Raw genomic sequence first — 27,202 nt, forward strand, 5'->3', positions numbered from 1 at the left:
TTATAAATGAATAACACATATTTTGGTAACAAAGCCAAATCGACATGATTTATGATTTATGATTTATGAGTTATGATTTATACATTTAAAGCAGCAACGATTTATACATTTAACGCAATAGCAATTTATAATATATAAAGTTACCAAGATTTGTACTCAAGTTTGCTAAATCATACAACGAGGTTTACTATTGAAACCCAAACGTTACAACAATATGTACTTATGAAGGGTGCGATTTATACATCGATTTGTAAATTTGAAGCAACGATTTGTACGTTTAAATCAGGAACGATTTATACGTTTGATGCAATAGCGATTTATAATTATTGATGATGATTCACGTGACAGCTATTTAATTACAGGTACGATGCTTTAAAGCGATTTCCATAGAAATCGCTAAATGAGCAACAATTTGAAGACACAAATGGCCACCTCATGTCGCTACAATTGTTATTCCTCACGCACAGGTTTTAATTACATACTACAAATATCTAAACCGAACCCTAAACCCTAAACCTAAACCCTAAACCCTAAACCTAAACCCTAAATATCTTACTAAACCCTAACAACAAACACTAAACCCTTAATATATTACTAAACCCTAAGCCTTAAACCCTAAACCCTAAACCCTAACCCTAAACCCTAAACACTAACCCTAAACCATAACCCCTAAACATGAAACCCTGAACCCTAAACCCTAAACTATAAACCATAAACCCTAAACCCTAAACTGTAAACCCAATCCCTACAGCATAAACCCTAATGTAATGCCCCAAAATCCCAACTTGGAAAATCCTTTAGATTTTTAGAGTAATTTTTTTTTTAAATATTATGCAAAGCAGAAAAACATAAGGGAAATCTGTTGAAAATTCTGGGCGAGTTACAGGGTGAACAACAAGAACATGAAACATTTTTATTATCACAGTTTACAAAATGATACAGGAGAAATATACATCATTTCTCTTTTCAAAAGACAACTGCTAAGATCTCGAGTTCTAGAGTGTGGGTTCAGTCCTCCACCGCCCATCGAGCTCCATCGCACCACGAGAAGTCACCACCTGTATCCCCATAAAATGGGGTCAGTACTCTTGCGAGTTTGTGAGAAATCATCCACAACAATCCATTTGCACAAATCATAGCATTTATAATATGATATGCATCTAATAACATAATTAACCAGAGCAACAACACAAGTGAATATATCATGACAGAACAGATAAAATATCACAAATAATACACATGTACAAGTGGGCATATATGTGCATCATGGTGAGACAGTTAACATAATTGAAGTGATTAAATAAGTGTAACTACAACAAGTAAAAAATAATGCTAAGCAATAAACGACAATATTAATCACTAACATACTTAGGCAATAACATTAAATATCTAGACAACTGAGCAAGAAAGATACAACTCTAGCATTATGATCAAAGATAAGCAGTACGATCATGATCAAGCAACTAGCAAGATTATGGAATTAAGATTAGTATTCAATAGCAACAATGATCACCTCATTAAGTATAACTAAGAGCAAAGAAATGCAACCTTAGAACACGAAGTTAATATCAAATAACATCATTAGATAGCACAATATGCATCTCGATGGATAACCAAGTGTACTTGAACATTTTAGCAATTAGGTAAATAAGCAACTGAATAATTTAAGCAATTATGATGATGGAAATCATCGTATCATAAATCAACTGTTAATCTTAATTAGGCATATCTAGCAACCTTCCCTCCTTCTGAGGTACTTAGGCCCATCCGACCTTGTGTTCCCCGCAGGGCAACACGATCAAAATGTCGAGGTCACACTCGAACATTTATGAGTTCTAGCTCTACAAACTAAAAAAAAGTACTTCGTCGGTGAAGGTGATAATAATCATTTAACATTCAGGGTGTGATACTCTTAGATAAGTGTGCTTAGTTCACAACATGGGTCCAATCGCCCATGCTTACTCACCACAGAGTTCAAACATTCCACAACTTTTGAACCAGGGTCAGAACCATAATATAAGAATTTATGAAACGTATCACACAAGATGTGAAAGTACATGTAACCACCCATTTCTAACATAAGTGAGCTCGACTCGCGAGGTGGGTCCATCACCCACACTAACTCGCTACAGAGTTTCTGTCCTACAATCAAGTCTCAAGAACAAGTATATTTCAATAATGTGCTTCAAGTCCCCTTTGTACTTACAGGACAAATCAAGTGTCCAAGGTGAATCGTGTGACCAATGCAAATGTACATGAAACACAATCCAACCTTCATTAAATGCTAAGGCACTTGAATTGTTAACATAATTCATACAATTTCTCTAAGATGGTGACATAATGTGCAAGTGAATGTACTCATTCATGCTATAACATTTATGTCATTGTTCTCATGTAGTATGTAAGCGTACATAAATCAAAGCAATACGAGCATGATATTGCATATTGGCTAATCCCAAATTCGACCATATTAGATGATAAACAAGCTTAATTAAGTCGTTTGAGTTCAGTGACATGATATGTCATGGTGCATGTGAATTCTCCATTTTATCAAGCATACTACCAAATTTTTGGAATGCCAAAGTGTGCAAGTTGCATACAGTTTTACATATGCGGTTTGTGCTTGTGATATGGTGAGCTATATGACATTTTTGTGCATCAACATACTGCATTTTGGTGACAATTTCATAAAAGCAATATGGATGTATTCTGAGAACTTGTCAAGTGTGTGTTCATTTCCAAGACACACACACACACACACACACACACACACACACACACACACACACACACACACACACACATATATATATATACACGTATCTATCAAACTGTCATAAATATTAAAAATATAAGAAACATCACATCGCAGTGAGTAAGGTGTTGTCCAGCACTATTGCTCTATTGTGTGTGCCACTAAAAAGGGAAAAAAATATAGTATACAGAAAGATCAGTATTTTTGAGATATTTAGGAGATGATTCAACCCTGACCCTAAACACAAAAGTTGTAGAGTTATCTTTTAGCTTTTTACAGAATCAAACCAATTGAATTTTCATTGAGGGAGTCGGGATAAATTCTAAAAATATGGGACACTGTCCAGGGCATTCTGGACTGAGCAGGGACTGACAAAAATCTGAATGTTTTACATTTTGACAGAGGATTTGGAGGACCCTGCGGACCAAATCATGAAAAGTCCTCAACTACAAAGTTGGAGGACTGTGTCTTGGCTTTTTTGAATGTCCAAAAACACCAAAATTTGACTTGCATTCAGGGAGATACAATTGATTTATTAGAGGTGTTTTTGACAACTCTAGAACCGAGAAATGACCAATGTATACAAAAAACTATATTTTTGACATTGATTTTAGAGGATTTTTTGGACAGAATTAGGTTAAGTCTTTAACTACAAAGTTAGAGGCCCGAGTCTGAGCTTTCCATAATGTCTAAGAACACTAAAATATAACTTGTATCTAGGGAGATACAGTCAATTTATCAGAGATGTCCATAACAACTCTAGAATCATAAAAGAACCAATGCATGTAAAAACTATATTTTGGACAAAGATTTTAGAGGATCCTGCAAACCGAATCAGGCTAATCCTTTAACTACAAAGTTAGAGATTGAGTCTGATCTTTCTAGAATGTTAAAGAACACCAAAATTTGACTTGTATTTAGGGAGATACAATCGATTTATCAGAGGTGTCTCTGACAACTCTAGAATCAAAAAAGAACCAATGCATGCAAACACTATATTTTTGACAGAGATTTTAGCAGATCTTTCGAATAGAATCAGGCTAAACCTTTAACTACAAAGTTAGAGGCCTGAGTTTAAGCTTTTCAGAATGTTCAAGAACACCAAAATATGACTTGTATCTAGGGAGATACAGTCAATTTATCAGAGGTGTCTCTGACAACTCTAGAATCAGGAAACTCGTTTTTTCACAGAAAACCGAGTATGGACTGGGCTAACGAACCAGGTCTGAACCGAATGTTCAAACTCTGGTTAGGGCCATCAAACAGCCAAAAATGAAAAAAATGAAAACGATCCAACTGAAATACTAATCCACCGAACCTTCATGCATGTACTAAAATGCCTCTTAGAAATTCGGTTTCATGCTCCTAAAGAAAGAGATACTATCATATACATATTTTGGAAAGAAAACCAACACATGCCAATGGTGGATGGATGAAATCTCACCTTCAATGGCTTTCAGAACGATGGAGGGGATCTCCTTTTGCTTGGGCATGTAGGATAGAGTCCCATGTGGTACCCAACCCTACGCACTAACAAGGTGGAGAGAAGGAAAAAAGAAGATGAGAGAATGTTTTCTCTCTCTTCTCAAAAGATATAAATATGCTAGGATTTCAAGTGAATGACTGAGATTAAAAGTTAGAAATGAATGGCTAGGATGTATGCCACATCCTTCTAGGCGGTGACATACTTGTAATATTTTAGTTCCACTTTTTCTACACTCAATAGAGTTATTTCATTTGAATCCTTTTGAAAATCTTTCAAGTTTACCCCTCAATTAAGCCCTAGATGCCCTCTAGGGTTTGGATATCTTTCAAAATTTCCCCCACACGCTCCCTAGAGTAAAAACACCATATTTATTTGATTTTATTCAAAGATTTACCTAAGTTTTTGAAAATATCTCTCTAAATCATCGAAAAACCCAAATTTTGATAATTCTCGTCTTAATTTTCTCAAAATGAGTTGAGTTTAGGCAATTACACTTTCGGTAAATCAAAACCAATGGCCCTATGCATTTTTAATAAAACTTACGTGTTTGACATAATATCACTACGATATATGTATACATATACATACATTCTAGGGTTTCGTATGTACGTACATACATATATAAATATGTACACATACGTATATACTTATACATACACATATATGTATGTATACATACTTAGATCTATGTAAACACACCTACATTTTTATTTTCCATTTATAAGTAAATTTTCAAAGCACATCTTTAAATTTTCATCTCTTGCGAAAATCGTTCCCGTTATCACTCACTCCCTATCGATATACGCTCTCCACTAATTCACATGAAATAACGATATTTTTTTTCTCGTTTGGGTCCCAAATTCGATGATCGACTAATCTTTTATATTATGAATTTAACTTAGGATTCTAAAAAATTGATTCATCAAAAAAATTGTACTCATGTCACTTAGTACATCTTACTTACGCGATTTCAGACCTCGCTTATATATATATATATATATATATATATATATATATATATATATATATTATGAAAAATCCTCGTAATCATACGAGAAATTTCATCTACCGCAACACATCATACATTGCATTTCTCAGAAAAATCGCAGGTCTTACACCTAAACCCAAAACCCTAAACCCTAAACCCTAAACCCTAAACCATAACCCCTAAACCCGAAACCCTGAACTATAAACACTAAACCCTAAACCCTTTTCCTGAAACCCTAAACCCTAAACCTTAAATCATAAACCCTAAACCACAATCCCTACAACATAAACCCTAAACCCTAAACGCTACACCTGAAACCCTTAATATATTACTAAACCTTAAACCCTAAATATATTACTAAACTCTAAACCCTAAACCATAACCCCTAAACCTTGACCCTAAACCATAACCCCTAAACCCTAAACCCTGAACCCTAAAACCTAAAACCTAAAACCTAAACCCTAAATCATAAACCCAAAACCTCAATCCCTACAACATAAACCCTAAACCCTAAACCCTAAACCCTAAATCATAAACCCTAAACCCCAATCCCTACAACATAAACCCTAAACCCGAAACCCCGAACCCTAAACCCTGAACCCTAAACTCGAAACCCGAAACCCTAAACCCTAAACCCTAATTAAATCTTAAACCCCAAACCCAAAACATCGTGTTGATTTGTTCTTTTGTAAGTCTAAACATCATGTTGATTTGTTTATTTTTTTTCTTTTCACCTTTTATGAATCAGTATCAAGTAAATCGTTATACGACATATCGTTCACATAGAAAACGCTCGTAAAAGCAAGTCGTGATAGTTATCAAGTTGTAAATTGATTTGTACTTTACCAAGTCTAAACGTCCTGTTGATTTGTTACTATACCTTAACCTAAATCCTAAATCCTAAACCCTAACCCTAAACCCTAAACCCTAAACCCTAAACCCTAAACCCTTAATATCTTACTAAACCCTAACGCTAAACCCTAAATCCTTAATAAATTACTAAACCCTTAACCTTAAACCCTAAACCCTAAAACCTAGACCGTAACTCCAAACCCCGAAACCCTAAATCCTAAACCCTAAACATCGTGTCGATTGTTCTTTAGTAAGTGTCATCGTCGCAAAATTTTTCCCTTCCCTGCGAGAGAGAGAGGAAACACTCTGTGAGTCAAACTCGACCAAAGTTTGAAAATGATTTCGAAAATACTCGCCTCCGTTTTGAAAATAGCGGGTAAACCCGTAGGATGGGGGCTCGCCTGTCGGTACGAGGTTCGACCATTCCTGCCGCCTTTAACAGGGGTAGTCGAACCAAGGATCAAAGAGTGCTTAACTTAGCTAAATTATCAAAATTGAGGTTCTATCCTAGATGCACAGAGAATTCAGGTATGTGCTATGAGACTTTTTGTAAAATGCCTATTGGAAAAATATGATGTATGCTTTTGAAGATATTTGGGAAAATGATGAAAAGTGTTTCTGAATAAAGAAAGGGAAATCGATTTCCCAGAGAAACCCTGGTAAAAGGATTTTGATTGAATATGAGGGTTTTAAGAAAATCAATTTCTTTGTCTTGGGGAAATACCATATGAAGAGTCAGACATTGGATTTGGAAAGTGGATGAAGACTCCTTGGAAAATGGGGGAATTTTGAGAAACTCTAAATATAAGAAAACAAATAACTTTGAAAGAAAGCATCTTTGGAGAATCCCATTTTGAAAATCGATTTTGACTTTAGAAAATTTCTGGAAATTCATGGGAAATCTTTTTGAGAAGGGAAAATCTAGCCTTTGGGAAAATTGAAGTTCTGAGGATATTAGCTTGGAGGATTTGAAAATCAATTTTGGATCTTGGAGAATTGTTGAGAACTCTTGGAAAAACCCCTTTTTGAGAATGAAGAATTTAAATTTCAGGAAAGCTTTGAAGGAGATTCAAGGTATCCTTGAGAAGTCAATTTTCCTTGAAAAAGATTTTATTAAGAAAACCAAAATGTTCATAATTCCATGATGTGAGCTAACTTAAATGGATGAATGCACTTTTATGAAGATATTCATGAAATTTTGGAGGGATTCGTTGGAAAATGTGCATTTTGGAGTAAAGTCAAGGTAAATCCTTCATATATTCCGACTATGGCCGTAAATGCGTTTAGAATTTAACTTAATTAAATCCAAAATATTTTGTAAAATGTGAAGTATGCTATGACTTCTGAAAGTAGCCCAATAGTGTAGGCTCAGTGTGACTAATAGGAAGATGCTGAATCTGGGTCTCGCCCATATTTCGACTATGGCCGTAAATATGGACTCCAGTGAGTTCATCAACTCCTTAAGAGTTGGTGCACATGCCATTTGTGTTAATCCATGGTGGTTTTCAAAGAAAAATGCATGGGTCACATAATCAAGGTATAGCAGAAAAATAAACTATATGATATGCATCCTATTTTAAGCATAAAAATAAGTCTTATTTCAATATTTGCTTTACATTTACATTACTAAAAATAAAAAATGAGAAATTCAACTCCTCCTTTCGAATATCCCTGCAAAACTAGAAATTGGGTTAGTATAGACATGTAGGTTTTTTTCAGAATTTTTCGATAATATCCAGAAATTATCAGATTTATTTGGCTATAAACCCAATCCGAAGACTCCTTGATATGAATATAATTTGAAATCAAGAAAATATCAGAAAATAGCATAATAAAGATTTAAAATTCGAAATTATGGTCAAAATGATCAAAATACCCCTAATAACGAGGTTATACCTTTTTGAAATTAAGGTTTTTGAAGGGATTTTGATAAACTTTTAGGAATTTTGAAATTCAAAGTGAACCAAATGATGATGAAATGAATGTTGAGAGATGGTGACATGCAACTAAACATGCTGGGACTATGAAATCGGGGACAATATCAAGATTTTAGCCATTAATAGTGGATTTCACTTGTTTTTCACCTAGGTCCGGGTCCTGCGGGAGCCCTATTTTGATGATACGGCTAAATCAGATATCAAATGACCTTCAAATCATACCAAATTCGACATGGAGCATCCCTTTACTCTCAGAAACATAGTAGAATAATAAAAATGCATGAAATGGTAACATCTAAATGCAAAATTTTGAATAAACTTCTAAAACATACAAATTTCGCCTGCGGGTGCGAACCAAATACGATATTCAAATACAATAGCAAAGAAAGCCACCATAGAAACATCTGATATTTTGCAAGCTGCTGATAGACATAAAAATGAACATCTTTTACTTTTACAACCCAGGATTTGACCTATAATGTGTTCGCTAGCAGGGATCTAATTTTGATAGACATAAATTTAATAGGATTTTCTATAAAAATAGATAAAAAATAGTAATATGCTACCAAAATTTCCGAGATTTTAGGAGGTCATTCCTAACATGCATACAAATTCAAAGATTTGGCATTTGACTTGTTGACAGAAAAATTAAAATATGATAAGAAGCACATAATTTAGAGAGACAGGTACAAGTGTCGAAACAACAGACTGACTTTAAAATTACAGAAAGGGCATGCAGTCTATTCTAAAAATTGCAAAAATTCAGACTCAAATAGTGGACATCCAGAACATAACATTCCTTCTTTACAGACCCATATTTTGAATTACACTCAGGGAGAAACAATCGACTCAAGCTGATCCAGAGTCATAGGAGCTTGTATCAGGCTCTGACAGGTGTCCTGTGGTCTCAGATTTTTGACAGCAGTGAAATATTTCATAAAAATCTGATAAAATCCTATTAAATACTAGATTCAATCTCGAGCTCATGGAATTTTTCGGATCAGGAATAGGATCTTCCATGAGGGAGATCTCGATTTTGCAAATCGGGATCTAATACCCTTAACGTTTTTCGGGTCTTAAAATCCGGTTCAGTGTGTCTGACATTTTTTAAAGCAAATAATTTCAAATATTTCCAAAAATTTTACAAGGTGTCAGGGACATCTGTTTGCACAATATAAGATTTTTTTTGAATTTTTAGAATAAAAAAAAAAGCATAAAATAATAAGTGGACTGTACACCTAAACCAAAGCATTACAAAAATTAACACAAATATTGATGAAATCATATAACATGAACAATAGCATGAAATAAATTATGAAAATGATCTTAAATGATGCATCTAATACGAAAACACCTAATGATGATGGTATGATGCCAATGATTTAAGAAGGTATTAATTTTGTTTGATATCCACCATTGAAAAAGGGAGTTCAGTCCATTGGCTTGAACGAATCACCCTTTCACTTGGTTCTTGGAAAAGAAACTCACATAGTGAGTTTATATCATTCATGAATCTATTTTTAGTCTAGATTTTCCTTCATACTCATGGATGTTGTCCGTGCGAGATTCACATTTTAATCATGAGATAGATGAGACTAGCAAAATGCAAAAAATGGAAGAGAATGTTATCTTGGTGTGGGCGGTGGCGGTGGAGGTCGATCCTTGGTGCTCGACTTTCACTTGGATGTTTAGACTGAAGAAGGATGGAAGGATTTGCAGGAAGGATGGATGGTACCGAGAATAGGGCTGCAATGAGGGAGTAAGGATGAAGCACCCTGGTATGAGGCTGCGCTGGGTAGGGGTTAGTGCTTGGCTGCTCCTTGGTGGTTCAGTTGCTCCTGGGAGGCTTGATGGAAGGTGGAAGGAAGAAGGAGGAAGCTTAGAAATGGGCGTGTGGTAGGAGAGAGAAAGAGGAGGGAGAGCAAGAACTAAAATCCCAGATGCCTAGGTGGGTCGACTAGGTGAGTTTAAAAAGAGAATGGGCTATGAATTAGGAAAAGCAAAAAGGAGGTTTGCTTTTCCTAACTTTTAGGAAAAGTAGAGGGGGTGATTTTGACTCTTTTCAAAAATTTTGAAATCTTGTTTTGCTTTTTCTAAAGGGGTTCTTCAGGTGGCGCCATCTCAATGTGGGCCCACATGGATTATTTTCTTTAAAAAAAAAAAAAGAAATCACAATGGCAGAATGCTCTGGAGCTAGCCACCTCAGAAGGGAGTTTGAATTTTTTTGAAAGTTGGTTCTGAGCTCCTTCCTAGAATCAAGCCAAAAGGCTATTTTTAAGAAGGCTTCCAGAGTGGCGCCACCTCAGGGTAGGACGCCCCTCCTTCCAGGTGATTTGAAATTCAAATGGCCATTTTTTTTTTGCTTTTTCTAAAAGGGATACATGTGGTGCCACCTCAAGGTGCCCCCACAATGCCATGTGGCAAGTGAAGAAGAGGACGCACTAAATGGTGCCACCTCAGGGGCAAGTCTCCTATGTTCTAGGATTTTTGAATTTCAAACTCCTCTAAAGGAGGGCCTATGTGGCGACACCTCAGGATGGGCCCCCCACACCGCCACGTGGCTGCGAAAAAAATGAGACACCGGATGGCGCCACCTCAGGAGCTACTGCTATATTTTTGGGTTTTTCAAAAAGGAATAAATGTTTAATTTTATGTGGTGCCACCTCAGGTGGACCCCACATAAAAAAATACTAAATAAAGGAAATAAAGGGAAATTTAGGTGTGTCGCCACCTCAGGGTGGACCCCACATCAGTTTTTATTGAATAAAAGGTAAAATTGAAGTCTTAAAAGTGAAAAAGTAAATCCACTTTTTGGAATATTTATAAAAACCTATACTAACTGACAAATAAGAAATAAAACTTGGTCTAATTACGAAAATCTTGAAAAGAGGTGGCCCTTCAGGGCAATTTTGTAAAAAACGATATTGAAATTGCTGATAAAAGGGTAAAATAAAGAGTTTTTATAAAATTTAAAGCCTTTTTGTAAATTTAGAATAAAAATTCCAGGTTTAGAGCCTCGTCCCCTCCTTTAGGCAGAACCGGTCCAATTTATAATATTTGAAGTTAAAAAAGCATCCAGATTGCTTTCTTGAGAAAACATTTTAAAATTCAGAGTCCTGGGGGTTAAAATGGGAAAAGATGGCAATTTTGAAGACCCAGGGGTTGGAAATTGACTTTGAAAGGGTTTGAAATTCGAATTTGGATTGAAAATTTTAAAATCGAGAGTTCTTGTCCTCGAAATGACATGTCGTGCAGTGAAGTGATATGAATTGCTATGCGATGATATGCAATAACATGTCTTGGGGAATTCAATTCTGAACAAGGAATCAGAGATTTCCGTCTCCTGACATGAGTAAAACTTTGAAAGTGTGCGACTGGAAGCGAGTTCTGAGTCAAAACAGAGAAATGTTGAGAATTGGCAATGAAATTTGGACTTTTGCAAGGTCCAGGCTCAGAAATTGACCATTTTGCCCTCTGAAGATTTTAAAGGACAGGCCGTGTTGATTGCTTGAAAGTGCTGGGGAGGTGAGTGAAAATTTAGGGTGTTTACAAATGCCTCTTTGCTACTAAGCCGATTCAGGACCGAGCTTAGTGGCAAAGAAAAATACACCAAATTTGGGCTATATAAAATGCCCCAGTTAGAAGGATCTGGCTGGGTATGAGGAAATTGGCCCTAATGAAGATGGTAGTTATGGAATGAGGAATGAAGATGAAAGATTCACTCTACGAGAGTGAAGTTTAGGTTTTACCCTTAACCTGGATGAGATGAAAATACTTCGTGTGGATACGAGGCTCAGGTTTGACCCTTAACCTGATCGAGAAATGAAATACCTCATCAAAATGAGGCTCAGGTTTATACCCTTAACTTGATCGGGCGGAAAGAATGGAATCCTCGCAAGAAGAGACCATGATGGAACCTTCGGATTTTGCACAATGAATTCGACAGGGATTTCGCAAAAGGAAGAAAATGGGGATCCCTAAAGCTTGAAAAGGGATTGATCTTGGGCGTCTCATTGCTGAGACTAAATAGCTTTTGAAATTGGTGGTCTTTTGCTAGAGAATGATTGCTGGTTCGACCTCGAACCGAAATGGGATTGTCTATGGTGGGACAGTGGGGACATAGGAAAGTGTGTGAATCTGAGGGCTCATGCGCTCAGATTATAAAAAGAAGGGAAGGAATTTTGAAAACTCCTGTTATCAAGTCCTAAAAAGAGATTGAAATGGTGTCAAAATACATCAAACCGAACATCGAGCTCTCGCTTTCTGCCAAGATAGCTAGAAAGTGTTGTCAAAATATTAAAAATTATTGTTGATTCAAAGGAACTAAAAATGATGCTAATTGGTGTAAAAATATTTTCTCTTTTCTACCTAAAGTATTACCTCTAACCGAGTTGACTTCGTAGAATCAAGATTCAAATTCAAATTGCTTGCGATTGGCTTTCTTTAAGGAAGCTATCAATTTCCTTGATATGAACATGAAAGAAAGAATTAACATTGTGAAAGCAAATGGTGAAAGAATATTGATAATAGAATCTCATAAAATCAAAGAAAATTCTTCGCAGAATTGGCAGTGTGATATCTGGGTGCTTTCTCAAGGTCGTCTTTTTCACTCTTTTGAGCTCTCTTGGGTTTTTGGAGAGTTTATTGCATCATTATTCATGTTGTGAAGGGTACGTCACAAACTCCTTCAACTTGAAGATGTTTCGAGCCTTCTTTGTTTCAGGACATATATTAATGGTACTGACTCATTGGTTGCAGATCTCTTAATGATAGCAGAAATTAAATATCTTTTAGGGATTGTTGGGAGGTTCATCCCATCTGCCTTCAACTTGACGGTGCTCTAGACTTTCCCTGGAAGGATCTATCACAAACTCCTTCATCTTAGAGATGATCCAAATCTTCTTTGGCCCGGGGGTCTAACTCGCATATTCGTCTTCAACTTGACGACAATTGAGAGATCCCTTTTGCAGATATTTAATTGCAACTTAGGTGATTTGAGGAGATATGAATTGGGTGAATTCTCTCTCTCTCTTTTTTCTATCACTCAAGATATTTCCACTACCTCATTTTTACAAGAATGGTCTTTAAAGATGTGTCATAACTATGATCAATATCAATCGCTTATGGCTTTACAACAATATTGAATCTTCTTTGCTTGGCCATATCAAGGATTTATTCTTCATCCCTTTGGTTAGCCAATAGAAAGAATTTGAATTTTGAATCCTTCTTCGCAAAAGCTTCGCTCTTTTGGAAGTAATGCTGGAGGTAAACTGAGGTAAAGATTTGTGCATTAAAGATTTTGAAATCAATAAGTGTTTGACGACAAATTGACAAAATGTTCCTGGAATCCTTGGTGAAAGCGAGTATTTGAAGTCCGACTTAACGCATCCGCGACGAAAATTCCCTTCTCCTTTCCCCAAAGGAGAAGGTTCATGCTTAGCCCTTACCTGAATGTGAGGTGGGAAATACTTCTTTCTTCCCTGAAGAAGAGGTGTTTGCAAAATGAACTTTCGAAGAGAAATTAATCTTTCGTCAAAGCTCCCTAAAGTTAGGCTTCTCTTATTGAAAGGGGGCCGAAAGAAGTGAGGTCGATAGTTGGGTAATGAGGGAGCGAGTTCATCACACTCTCCCTAAAAAGAGGGTCCTTCATGACGAAATGGCCTAGTATGAAAATTGGGGGGCCACAAGAAAAGCGAGTCTTTGTCAAGTTTCTCCCTATAAAAGGGTTCCTTGTGTGAAATTGGAAGATTGTTATGCAAACGGTTCACAAAGACATGAGTCCCTTTAACTCTCTCTGAAAAGGGGCTATGTGAACAAAGAATGATAGCATGCAAAAAGAATGAGCTCCCTTAAACTCTCCCTGTAAAAATTGTCTCTCGCAAGAGAAAATAATTTAAAATTGATATTGAGCCAATTGGCAGAATGAATCTGATCGACGTAAAGGTCGAACCATGCATGACCATGATTGGCGAATGTGGCCCATGGGCCAGAATGATTGAGATAAAATTGGTAACCTGAAGGTTTGAAATTGGATGACTGTTATCATCGCAAAATTTTTCCCCTCCCTCTACGAGAGAGAGAAAACGATTCTGCGAGTCAAACTCGACCAAAGTTTTGAAAATTGGTTTTGAAAATTACTCGCCTCCATTTTGAAAATTTGCAGGAAAATTTCATGGAATGGGATCCGCCTGTCGGTACGAGTTTCAACCGTTCTTGGCGTCTTTACCAGGAGTAATCGAACCAAGGATCAATTGTGCGCTTTAACTTGACTCAAATATCTAAATCATATTCTATTTTCCTAGAATGCACAAAGAATCAGGCATGTGCTATGGAATTTTGAAAAGATGTAAGTTTAAGAAATATGATGTTTGTTTGGAAACTTGAAATGTGCTTGGAAAAGTGATGATTCTGGGAAAATCATGGATTTTAGTGGAAATTGGGAATTGCATTGGAAAATGCATCTTGAATGAAAAATGGATTCTCAAGAAAACTTGAACTTTGAGAAAAATGATTTTGAGATTTGGATTACTTTTCTGGGGAAATCGACTTCTAAAATGGATTTGAGAATTCTGAGAAAATCAGGAAGTTCATTGAAAGATGACTTTTGAAATGGAAAATGGATTCTCAAGAAAATCAAATCTTTGAGAAAATCAATTTTTGAACTTTGAAAATAATATTGAGAATGTTAAAACATTGGAAAATCATGATTTGAATTTGGGAAATACTTTGAAATGTCATTTGAAAACTCAGAGTTCTGAGAAAATCAAATCCAGAGAAAGACTTAGAAAATTTTGAGAAAATCTATTTCTCTTAAATGGAATTGGGAAATGAGTTTGAAAATGATGCAAATTGAATGAATGAATATGAATTTGAAAGAGAATTCTTTGAGGAATTGGGAAAATCCTTTTAAAATTTTGAGAAATGCAGTGCATTTTTGAAGTTAGCTTAAGAGTGTAGGCTGAATGTGGCTAATACGAAGATCACAAATCTGGATTTCCTTCGTATTCTGACTATGTCCATAAATACGAATTCCACCAAGTTTGTGAACTCCCTAAGAGCTTGTACACGTGTCATTCGTGTCAACTATAGTGATTTTGGAAAATGTGCATGAATGATACACCATATATTGAAATTTGCAGGAATCAAACTATATGCAATGCAGTCCTATTCTAAGCAGAAAATGTAAATCTTATTCCAAATATTACAATTTTGATATTACATTGAATTGAATAAAATAAATAAATGAAAGTCTTCTTCTTGAATATTCCTGCAAAACTAGAAAACATGTTAGCACAGAAATATAGGTTTATCTGAATTTATCCGAAAATATTGGCAATTGTCGGATATTATTCAAATATAAACCCAAATCATACCCTCTTTGATATAAATATGAGAAATAAATCATCAAATTAGAAAATAAACTTAGAAATTCGAAATTGGAGTAAAAATAACCAAAATACCCATTATGACCTTGAAATCAGGGTTTTCTAAAAGAATTTTTATAAAATTTAGAAATTTGAAAATCAAATGAAACAAAATGAAACACAATATGACGCAATATGATGATATGCATGAAAATATGGAAAATTAAAGTTTGGAATTTTAAAATTGAGGTCAAAATAACCAAAATGCCCCTGATAACAAGACTATGGCCTTGAAACCAGGTTTTTTTGAAATAAATTTTGCAAAGAGTTGAAATATGAAATGCAAATGATATTGAAATTAACCCTAGTATGATACTATATGCTTATTCACATGATAAAAATCCTAAAATGACAAAAATATCATAAATTATCGAATTTAACTTGACTTTCGCCTCTGGATTTAAAAATGAACTAACTAAAAAAGCAAATGAACTTAAAATTGAGCCAAATTTGGTATGGGCATCTAGAGTAACCCTAAAAATAGAATGAAACTCGAAAATCTATTTTTTTAATATGGAAATTAAATAAAAATCCTAAAAATCAAAATTTTGCCTAAAACTCTAAATCTAAACTGAATTTTGGGTTCTAAACTACCATAGAAATCCCCAAAATTTTATGGGGTGACAGAGGACAGTTAGGCAAAGATTTTTTCCTTTTACAGATTTTGGTTTTGACCTATGGTCGGAGCTTGACAGCTCTGGCAAGTTGGATCAAAATCCGGAGACTCTAGGGCTTAGGGCAGACTGATAGGTTTCGGAAAAAAATATGGGAAAAATAGAAAATAGTAGATAAAATGACTGAATTTTTTAGAGAATGGCCCTGACAAACAAAGGAACAATTCCTATTTTTACTATTTTGGGATTAGATGAACAGTTTGGATGGGCACAGAGGTTTATCAAACCTCTAATTATGATAAAATTATCTAATAGAGAATTAGCTAGTGAATTTGTAAATTCTAGAGAACTAGGAATCTAAACCCTAAAAATTCTGAAATTTTGGGAGATGATAGAAGAGTTTATTAGGAACAACTCCACTGTTTAAGGCTTTGACATCCGACCTATAGATTGAAGCATCACGGCCGATTAAGGTTAGTCTAGACCCTGACAAACAAAAATCAAGATTTTCACAGGGATTTGGAAAATCCGATTTTTAGCAGAGACTGGATATTTTTATAAAAATCCAGAAAAATATTGAAAAATAATAGGTTCTAAAAGGGATCTACAACATTTTTTAGAAGAGGATTTAGACCTCCCACGGGGGAGATATTGGATCTTCAAGTCTGCTAAAAGGGAATCTGAAATTTCCAGAGGATTCAAAACCCGATTTAGGGTTTGATTTGTTCAATGGGGTTCCAGAACCTGATTCAAATTGTTTTTTTTGCAGGATATCAGTAACAAATAGATACATGCATAACAATTTTTTTGGTATTTTTTGACAAAAAATTGAGCATGAAATGATGAATGGACTGGACGTTTGAAATAAAATCTATGAACTACTTAAACAACCATTAATGAAGCCTATGAAATATCTATCAAATAATAAAGTAGACTAAATACAACTTCTAAGACATGCATCTAGTATGAAAAATAGCAAAATAAAAGAAAATCAAGGGGGTATGAGCCCTTATTTTTAATGTGACTATAGGAAGGAAGGATCCGACCCATGTATCAGGTGAATCCCCTTTCCTATATAGTTTTAATCATGTAGAACCAATCTTTTCAACAATAAAAAAAAAGACAGCAATCTTATTTCAATGACAATCAATACAACATGATAAGATAACATGGGCTTACCTTGGGTTAGCTTGGGTCGGCTAGAGGTGTGGATGGAACTTGACTTTCCTTGCAACCAAGGAAAGCTTCAGGGAGCACCTTGGTTGGAGTTGGATTTGCACCGATGGAGATGGCGGTTGGAAGGTGTTGTAGTTGTTGGAAGAGGTGGCTGCTGTGGTTGGTGGCTGCACTGATGGAGTTGAAGATGTATGATGGTGAGAGGGAGGAGAGACTTGGAGGGAAGATAGCTGGAGAGAAAAATGAGAGGAGATAGTGCTCCCCAAAAGCTCCAGTCATGAGCTCTTTTTTTTTTGTTTAATTAAAACCAAACTTAGGTTTTGATAGAATAGGAGCTAAAGTTTGAAAAGGGCTAATGAGAGAGGGAGATCCTTCAGCCGTGGGATACTTGGAGAAAAGAAAGAAAGATGAGGTAATAAAGAGAGGAAGAAAGGGAGGGAAAGAAAGGAGGGAAGAAAAGGGAAAAGGAAAGAAAGAAGGAAGAGGAGAAGAAAAAGGTTGTACGTGAATGAGAAGGAGGGAAGGAAAGGGAAGAAAGAAAAAGAAGAAAGAAGAAGGAAAGGGAAAGAAATAAAAAAAAGAAAAGAAATAAGAAAAAGAAGAAAGGAAAGAAGAGAAGGAAGGAGAAGGAAAGAAAAGGGAGAAAGAAAAGGAAAGAAGGAGGAAGGGGGGGTCGACCCCCTTGTGGGTCCCACCTCCTCTTATAAAAAAATAAACAAATTTAAAAAAATAAAATGAAAGAAAACAAAAAAAAGAAAAAGATATTTTTTTTATTTTAAAATGAAAATGTTGATGTAAATAAAGGAGCCATCTTAGAGTGGGCTCACTTTCCAAATTTGAAATTCATTTTGAAAACCATAGGGGTAGAATAGTCTTTTTAGAATGTTTCTAAACAAAATGAGCTATTTTTGGCAGTTTTTGAAACGAGCTTCGAATTTAAAATTTCATACCCTGTTGCAATGCAAATCCAGTTTAGAATTTGAAAATTTGAGTTTGAAAAGAATCCAGATTATTTTTCTCAGGAAAATATTTCCAAATTTAGAATCCTGGAGGTAAAAATGTTAATTTTAGAAACCCAGAGGTTTGAAATTGATTTCTGAAAACTTTTAAAACTCAATCTGGATTGGAATTTTTAAAACTGGAGTTATGGATCTCGAAAATGAAATGAAATGTTATGAAATGATGAGAAATGATATGAAATGCCATGCGAAATGCAGACCCTGAATGAAGAATTTTGAACATTAGACCCTGATTGACAATTGTAATAGTTCAAAAAATGACAATTTTGATAAAAATCATAAAATGATTCAAGAAATGGTTTTCGGGTTCTACCAGGCCAGTGTGACACTGAAAATTGAGGTTTGAATGGAAATGGACTAGATTGAGCTGGGTTTTAGGGTTTCAAAACTCAAGTGGACTGACAAGACACTGACTCGACTGAACTCCCGGACTGAATTGTCAAGAAAAGTTGTCATTTTTAGAGAAACGACGAGAAATGGTCATTGGAGTGAAGTGAATTACAGACCAGAGCTGGGTTTAAGCTGGAACAAAGATTAGTTACATTGAGATGAACTAAAACTGAAGCTCAAACACTAGCTCAACTGACTGGACTCAGCTCAATTTCAGCTAAATAAGCTGAAATGGGCTAAAATGGGCTACTGGACACTTAGAAGTGGTATTGAACTGAAACTGGAGCACTTGAACTCTTGGTGAGCTCAAGCTAGACTTAGAGGAATAGGATTGACTGTGAATGACTGACTCAGAGACAATTGGCTTGGATCTAAGTGAGAAACAAACTCATTTATGAAGAAATGATCCCATTTTGGCAGGAATGGTCAGAAATGGAAAGTGGTTCATTCACTGTGAGCTTAGGTGAGCTTAAAATGACTGATATTCTAACTGCTCTGAATTGACCAGTGAACTTGGTTGACTCCGACTGACTGGGGTCTGGGATGACCTAAAGGTAAAATGGTAATTTTCCTAATAAAAGTGGGTAAAATAGTAAATTTCTTAATGAAAGTGGGTAAAATGGTAATTTTCTAACACAAACTTAGGTTTTGACTCCTATACTGACCTAACAGGATTGACACTGCCCAAGGGGGGGGGGGGGGTTGAGAATGGATGAGGAAAATTTGAGGTGTTTATAATGACCTGGCGGTCAAAATTTGGAACTGGTTGACCCGAGGGTCGAAATTGAGAATTGACTGACCCGAAGGTCGAAATTGGGAATTGAGAATTGGTGGACCCGAAGGTCAAAATTGGGAATTGGAAATTGGGTGACCCAAAGGTCGAAATTGGAGTTGAATTTTGATGAGAGGTTTGTACGACGATTGAACCTAAAAGATCGACTAATGTGACTGGTAGGGTATTAACACGAGGGTTAAATTTTGGGAAAGTACCAGTACGAGCACTGGATTTTGCAAACATACCAGCATGAGCACTGGATTTTGGAAATGTATAAGTATGAGCACTGAATTTTGAAAAATATGCCAGTATGAAACTGGATTTTGAAAATACACCAGTACATGCACTAGATTTTGAAAAATGCACCACTACGAGCACTGGATTTTAAAAAATGAACCAGCATAAGAACACTGAGTTTTAAGAATATATACCAGTACAAGCACTAGATTTTGAAAATATGCCGGGGTTAATGATCGACTGACGATCTTGCGATATTTTGATAATTGTGATGGGAATAATTGTCGGGGTTTCGGGGTTGACCCTTACCCTGAACATTGATCAATGTACTTGAATGTAGATGAATATGAGTAAATACAAATGGCTGCAAATTAATGCAAGCTAATGCTCATGGGTGCACCTGTGTGCAAAATGAGAGGTTTGTTTATCATGCCTACATATAGGACATTTTTGGGTAGTGATAAAAAATTAAAAATGCCCCAGTGTAATCGGGAAAGGGAAATTTGATTATCATTGAAGGAAATTGGAAAATTACAAAAGGAAGTATATATGCTTCAAGTATAGATTTTTTTTAAATGTCAAGCATTTATGGGATCTGATAATTCCACCCCATCGGCATTGATGAGCCGATATCAATTGCGGGGTAATGCTTCCTTGACGACATAGGGGCCTTCTTAATTTGGCGACCATTTGCCACCGGGACGATGCTTGAGATAAGTTGTGGATCAGAGTACTAGATCATTGACTCTGAATCTCCTTTCTGTGAAAGATTTGGCGTACTACCGGGCTGTCCTTTGACAGTAGGATTGAGCGTGCACTGCTACTTTCAGCCTTTTTTCATCAAGCAAATCGAGTTGTACCAATCGTTGCTGCTGGTATTGATCAAGAGGTAATTCTAGAAGTGATGTAAATTTCAGAGCGAGTTTCTGCACATGCAGGGGCAATACTACTTCTGTTTTATAGACAAGTTCTAATGGGGTAGCATTTGTTGGCATCCGAATGGTAGTTCGGTATGCCTAGAGTGCATCGTGGATCTTTTCATGCCAGTCGCAGCCTGTTTCCACAGTTCGCTTCAAGATCCGAATCAGGATTTTGTTGGTGGCTTCTGCTTGACCATTCCCTTGAGGATAGTATGGAGCTGAGAAATGATGATGAATTTTGAACCTTGAGCAGAAAGTCTTCATTTTTTCATTCTTGAAGTGACTGCCATTGTCTGACACGATGTCATGTGGCACGCCAAAGCGACAAAGGATATTCTTGTGGATGAATGAGACCACATGTCGACCTTCTATTCTGCGTAGGGTGACAGCTTCCACCCATTTGATGAAGTATTCAGTTGCAGCAAGGAAATACTTGTGGTCGTTTGATGCAGAAGGAGTGATGGGACCTACGACATCAAAGGCCCACATAGAAAATGTCCAATGAGAAACGACTGATTGCAAATATGCAACTGGTGCGTGAATAGCAGGTGCATATATCTGACATTGCACACATTTCTTTACAAAGCGATAGCAGTCTTGTTGCATAGTTTTCCAACAATATCCTGATTGAATGATTTGTTTGACAAGAATTTGGTAGCCGACGTGACTACTGCAAATTCCTTCATGTGCTTCTCACACGATTTTTTTGGCTTCGTCTTCGTCTAGGCATCTGAAATATTCAGAATTGAATCCACGACGATAGAGAACATTTGCAAGAATGAAATAGCGAGTAGACATGCGCTGAATTGCTCATTATTCTGTCTTTGAAAGCTCTGGAGAAAAATCGCCAGTCTCTATGAAAATTTTGATATTGTAATACCAAGGCTTCTTCTTTTGCTCAGCCTGGTTTACTTGCTCTGCTGAAAGGAAGGCAGGTTGATCAAGTCTGTCAATTTCGAAGGAGCAACATGATTCTCCATTTTTGAAGGTCATAATGGAGCCTAGATTGGCTAAATTGTCTACAATCTGATTGAAGTCTCTCTTGATATGGAATAGCTGAAATTCTTCAAAGTGGCTAGCGAGAGCAGATATGATCTTTTGATAGGAAAGCAATTTTTGATCTTTTACTTGCCATTCTACTTGGACTTGATTGACAATGATCAACGAGTCACCGTAAGCATGTACTCTCTTAACATTGAAGTTTTGTAGAATCTTCAAGCCTTGTATCAAAGCTTTATACTCAGCCATATTGTGGGTGCATGAAAAATCGAGCTTGAGAGAAAAGGGAATCATCTCCTTCTCAGGTGTGATCAATAAAATCCCAATGCCTATTCCTGCCATATTTTTAGAACCATCGAAGAATAAATTCCATACTAGCGATTGCTGAATATTGCAAATTTGTTCATCAGAGAAGTCATCTTCAGTTTTCACTTCATCTGCTAAAGAAAAGTCGGTTAATTGATCTGCAATTGCTTGGCCTTTGATCGATTGTTGAGAGACATATTCTAAGTCATATCGCATCAGTAAGACTTGCCATTTGGCAATCTGTCTGCTGAGAAAGGGTTGCTTAAGAATGTACTTGAGAGGATTTAATTTTGACAGGATCTTAACTTCAGATGTCAACAAATAGTGTCTCAACTTCTGACACATCTAGACCAGAGCTAAGCAGGTCTTTTCTATTTGAGAGTATTTCTTTTCATAGTCAATGAAAGTTTTACTCACATAATAGATGGCATGCTCGATCAGGCTACCTTCTTCATATTGTGCCAGGAATCCGCCGCAGGCTACTTGATTAACTTAGATGTACAGTAAGAGGGGTTTCCCTAATTCTAGCAGCTTCAAAACAGGAGGATTGAAGAGATATTTCTTGATATGATTGAATGATTACTGACATTCTGATCCCCATTCAAATTTTACTCTTTTTCTGAGTAAATGATTGAAGGGCTCACATCTCATGGCCAAATTGGATATAAATCATCGAATTGATTACATAAGCCCTTGAAGGCTACGCAACTTTTTGAGATTAGTTGAGGGCGGCATTTTGATGATGGCTTTTGCCTTGGCAGGATTGACTTTTATCCCCTTCTTGCTAAACATAAAGCCTAGCAATTTTCCTGATTCGACTTCAAAAATACATTTTTGAGGATTGAGTCTTAATTATAAAGAATGAGCCACTTGAAAACTTGATCAAGAGTTTCAATATGATCTTCTTCCTCTTTAGACTTCACGAGGATATCATCAACATATACATTCATGATCTTGCGCATCTGGTCATGAAAGATAACAGCCATTGTGCGCTGATATGTGGCTCTGACATTCTTGAGCCTAAATGGTATAACTGTATAGCAAAAAGTGCCTCATGGCGTAGTGAAGGAAGTCTTGGATTGATCACAAGCGGCCAACTTGATTTGATTGTAGCCAGAATATCCGTCCATGAATGAGAACATGGTGTGCCTCGCTGTGCTGTCAATCAGGAGATCGATGTTTGAAAGTGGATAATCATCCTTCAGAGTTGCTTTGTTTAGATCTCTAAAATTTATGCAAATCCTCACCTTGCCATTCTTCTTAGGAATGATGACGGTATTGGCTAGCCAATCCAGGTAGTCAATTGTTCGGATGAATTCTGCTTTGAGTAGGTCTTCAAGACCTTCCTTGACTTGTTGTTCCACCCTAGGATCCATTTTTCTCAACTTCTGCTTGACTGGCTTGACGTCTGGCTTTAAAATGAGATAATGCTTGACTAACTTAGGATCTAGTCTGGGAATATCTTCGTAGGTCCATGCGAACACTTTCTTATGCTGTTTGAGGAAACTGGTGAGCTTCTCTTTTTCTATCAGACTCAGACTGGTGCCAATTTTGAGAATCTTAGGAGTATCTTCTGAACTGATATTTATATCTTCAGTTGGATCTTGGACCAAAGCTGACGATTCATCCTGCTTCTGAACTGAGGCGAACTCTGGTAATTCTTGAAGAGATGGGTCGAACTCTGTAAGTTCTTCTGACTGCCTTGCAACTTTGCCATTTTCTGTTCTTGCTTTGATTCGATGAACTACCGCTGGTTTTGAAAAAGCCTTCAGGTTGAGAACCAGCCTCTTAATTGATCTGGATGACATTCTGAAAATTGGAGAAGAAACTTTATTCAGGGAAGATTGCCTATCATAAGACAAATAGCATTTGGAAATATGCATGAATGAAATCGCAAAGATTGACAACAGAAAATGAGGAGATATAGCAAGGAGATAGATGGCATCCAGATAGACAAAGAAAACTTGAAATTTTATTGAATTTGAATTGATCAAAGACTTTGATAGAATGATACATTATTTTGATTAGAAAGAATAGAAAAAGAATGACAAATATTGTTCTCAATGTGCCCCCTTGATGAGAGTAGTCTTCTTCTGTGATCTTTTTTTGGAGAAGTCTAATCTTGCTCTGTGAGGATGATGCTCTGGGATCACTGGTTCTACTCGACCATCATCTTTTTTTGCCCAAGCCTTTAAAAGGTTGGTATCCATGTTTCAGTAGCATATCGAATCCTTTCTTAGCTTTCATAAATTGGGAAAACAACGAATGATCTCTGAAAGTACTATAATTGAGCCGACCTCCGATCTTGAAAAACTGAGGACCCCTCCATCGGGTCATGGCTACCGTCTGCAGTGATGGTGCTGATGCTTGAAGTATCCCTGGACTCTTTCTGAGACTGATTTCTTCTTTCTCTCTGATGCTAGGGATATCTGCAGTGAAGCTAGGCCTGGGAATCATAGGCCGTGGGAGCCTTTCTTTTGTTTGGATCTTCTCCCAGTACAGTTGTGATCATTTCTCCTTTCAACCACTTGATGCATTGGTGTATAGTAGAAGGTACTGCATTCGCATTGTGGATCCAGGTCCTTCTGAGCAGCAGATTATAGGTAGGTGGTACATTAACCACATGGAAGATGACTGAATGTACTGAGTAATTGATGAAGATCTCTAGGAAGATCTTTTCTTTAGTTGTTTGTCCATGATTATCGAATCCATAGAGAGTGATTGGATCTGGAATGTATTCCTCCTCCTTGAGGCCCAAAGCCTTGGCAATCATCTTGGGGCATATATTGAGGTTGCTGCCTCCATCAACCAACACATGGGGTACAGTCATCCCCCTGGTTCTAACGACAATGTAGAGCGCATTGTTGTGGAAAGTGTGAGGCTCTAGCAAATCCTCATCTGAAAATGTGATCAACGCATTAGTCATGGCTTGATTGACAATATGGGCCATATTTTTAGGAGTTGTACTGGATTTTACTTTGATTTTTCTCAGTAGGTCATCTAGTACTCGCTGATGCTTGGCAGAAGCTCACGTTAAGTCTAAGATTGAGACATTAGATAAGGTAGTTAATGGCTTCTGATGTGATGCCTCTCCTTTCTCTAGAATGGATTTAATGAAGCATTTGGGAAATTTGGGAATCATCTTAGCAACTTTCGAAGAAGCCCCTGTAGGTTCCGTAGATACCTTTAGCTTGCTGATGGCTGAGATAAGATTCATTTTCTTTTCATTGTCAGGTTGTGCTTGATGCAACATGAGAACTTGATGCTGTACTCAGATATCTTGCTTGGAGCATGGTTTTATATGATCTTGAGGCTGAAAATGTTGTTCAGTGATCACCGTCGTAGAATGCTGAGGGAATGAATGGTTCAGAATATCCATTTTTTCTTCTTCGGAACCCTCTATCAGAAGATTCTTGTCGATGTAGTCCTAAATAATGTTCTTGAGAATGAAACAGTTCTCAGTATTGTGTTCCACTGTCCGATGGAACTTGCAGAATTGATCTTTCAACCTCCCCATGGGCACGAGGGGATCGGCCAGTCTAGGCAGCTTGACCATTTCTTTGGCCAACATGTACTTGAGCTCAGTCTCGAGTGATTGATCAAGGGGAGTAAATTTTCTTTCATAACTCCACCCTTCATGCTTGGTTTTCTCTCTCGACTTTGGTCCTTGACCTTGCTGTGGGGGGCTTGTTGTATTGGGGAATGAGCTTTTCTTTATGGTCGCCCTTGGAATTTGAATTGCATGTATCATAGCAGTAATATTTCTTCTGCCCCTTGTAATGATGGCGACTGTTATTGCCGGCAGAATAGGTGAAATGAGCTTTCTTTTTCTGCTCATTTGGGTGGTTATTCTTAAAAAATGTGAAGCCTTCATAGACTCCGTTCTCCACGCTTAGTTCAAGCCATTCGGCTCGTTTTGTCAACTCGATAAAAGTTCTGGATGGTGTCGTAGAGATTAATCCTCTCAGTGGCTGTGAGAAATTGTTGAGGATCAGGGACAAAGCATGCCTTTTGGATATGGGGTCCCTCATTTTGTTGCAAGCTGACCTCTATCGGTGAATGAAATCTCTTGCCTTTCCATCTTCTCTTTGTCTGAGGTTACAAAGATGACTCAATGTCGGTAATGCCTCTGTGTTTGAACAGAAATCACTCAATGAACAAATTCACCACCTTATCAAATTCTTTCAGCTCGATGGGGTTTATGTGTTTCACATACCATTTTGCAGCGGTTCCTTCTAGGCTGCGAGGGAAGCAAAGAAATAGAGCCCTATTGTCCCTCTTGAATTTAGAGCATTCAACAAAGAACATAGCGAGGTAGGGTTTGGGATCACCGAAACTATCGAACTTGATGAATTTTTGGAGAAGGTTTTCAAGATCATCGTCCCCTTCTAAACCATCGTAGAAATCTTCATTGGTGAAAACTTTCTTGCCCTTGTCGCGGGCTTGCAGATCTTTGACTATTCTTGCCATTTCCTTGAACTGAGCTTGCAGTGGATCTTCTGTGATTTTATCTATCATCTTACGGGCAACCCTTTGCTCCCATGCAACTTTCTGAAATGTTGGGGGTACCTCATATTCTTCATCGGTATTTTCTGCTGACTCTGTTTCATCTGAGATATCTTCTGGCTGAACCTACTTCTTGGAAGCCTTCACTGATTTCTTTGCCGTGTATCCTTGGATCTTTTGTCTGAATGAATTTTTTTCTGAACTGGTTCCGGCCTACTCACTCATCATTTTGTTAATCATCTTTTGGAACATGGCATATATTTGAGGATCTATGCCATCGTCCTTCTGTTGGCCTTGACCCCTGACTGAGCGTGGGGACTCTATCTCTTCTTCTGAAGCTAATGAGTGCTGAGGCGATGTTGTCTTTCTTCCTGACCTTGTCTGAACCATCAAATGCTGATGAATTCTCTCTACAGGTATTATCATTGCAAATTTTTACTTTTGCGAATCAAACTGACCTTTGAAAAAGATTTTGAAAATAACTCGCCTCCGTTTTTAAAATGCAGGAAAATTTCGTAGAATGGGACTCGCCTGTCGATACGAGGTTCAACCATTCCTGGCGCCTTTACCAGGGGTAATTGAACCAAGGAATAAAAGTGTGCTTAGCTTTGCTCAACTTATCTAAATCATGTTCTATTTCCTAAATGTACAAAGAATCAGTCATGTACTATGAATTTCTGAAAATGCATATTTGAAAACATGATGTTTGCTTTAAATATTTGAAATGTTTGGAAATTATTGGAGAATATGGAACTTTGAAAATCGTGAGTCAGAGTTGGGAGAATATTCTGAAGAAAATGAAAATCGATTTCTGAAGA

The 27,202-nt window shown here is 36.8% G+C and overlaps 1 protein-coding gene across 1 annotated transcript; it reads right to left on the reverse strand.

Moving 5' to 3' along the window:
* Positions 1 to 24,318: 24,318 nt before the first annotated feature.
* LOC149845738 (uncharacterized) lies at positions 24,319 to 24,708 on the reverse strand. Its single transcript, XM_089989183.1, has one exon. The coding sequence runs from the start codon at positions 24,706 to 24,708 to the stop codon at positions 24,319 to 24,321; it is 390 nt and encodes a 129-aa protein (XP_089845309.1).
* Positions 24,709 to 27,202: the final 2,494 nt, after the last annotated feature.

Source organism: Nuphar pumila, chromosome 2 (genome assembly GCF_984573655.1).
Source record: "Nuphar pumila chromosome 2, dmNupPumi1.hap1.1, whole genome shotgun sequence".
Classification (NCBI taxonomy): Eukaryota; Viridiplantae; Streptophyta; class Magnoliopsida; order Nymphaeales; family Nymphaeaceae; genus Nuphar; species Nuphar pumila.

What these genes read in the sequence shown, in the direction of transcription:
- LOC149845738 (XM_089989183.1), bottom strand. Translation starts at nt 24,708, where the DNA reads ATGACTGTACCCCATGTGTTGGTTGATGGAGGCAGCAACCTCAATATA.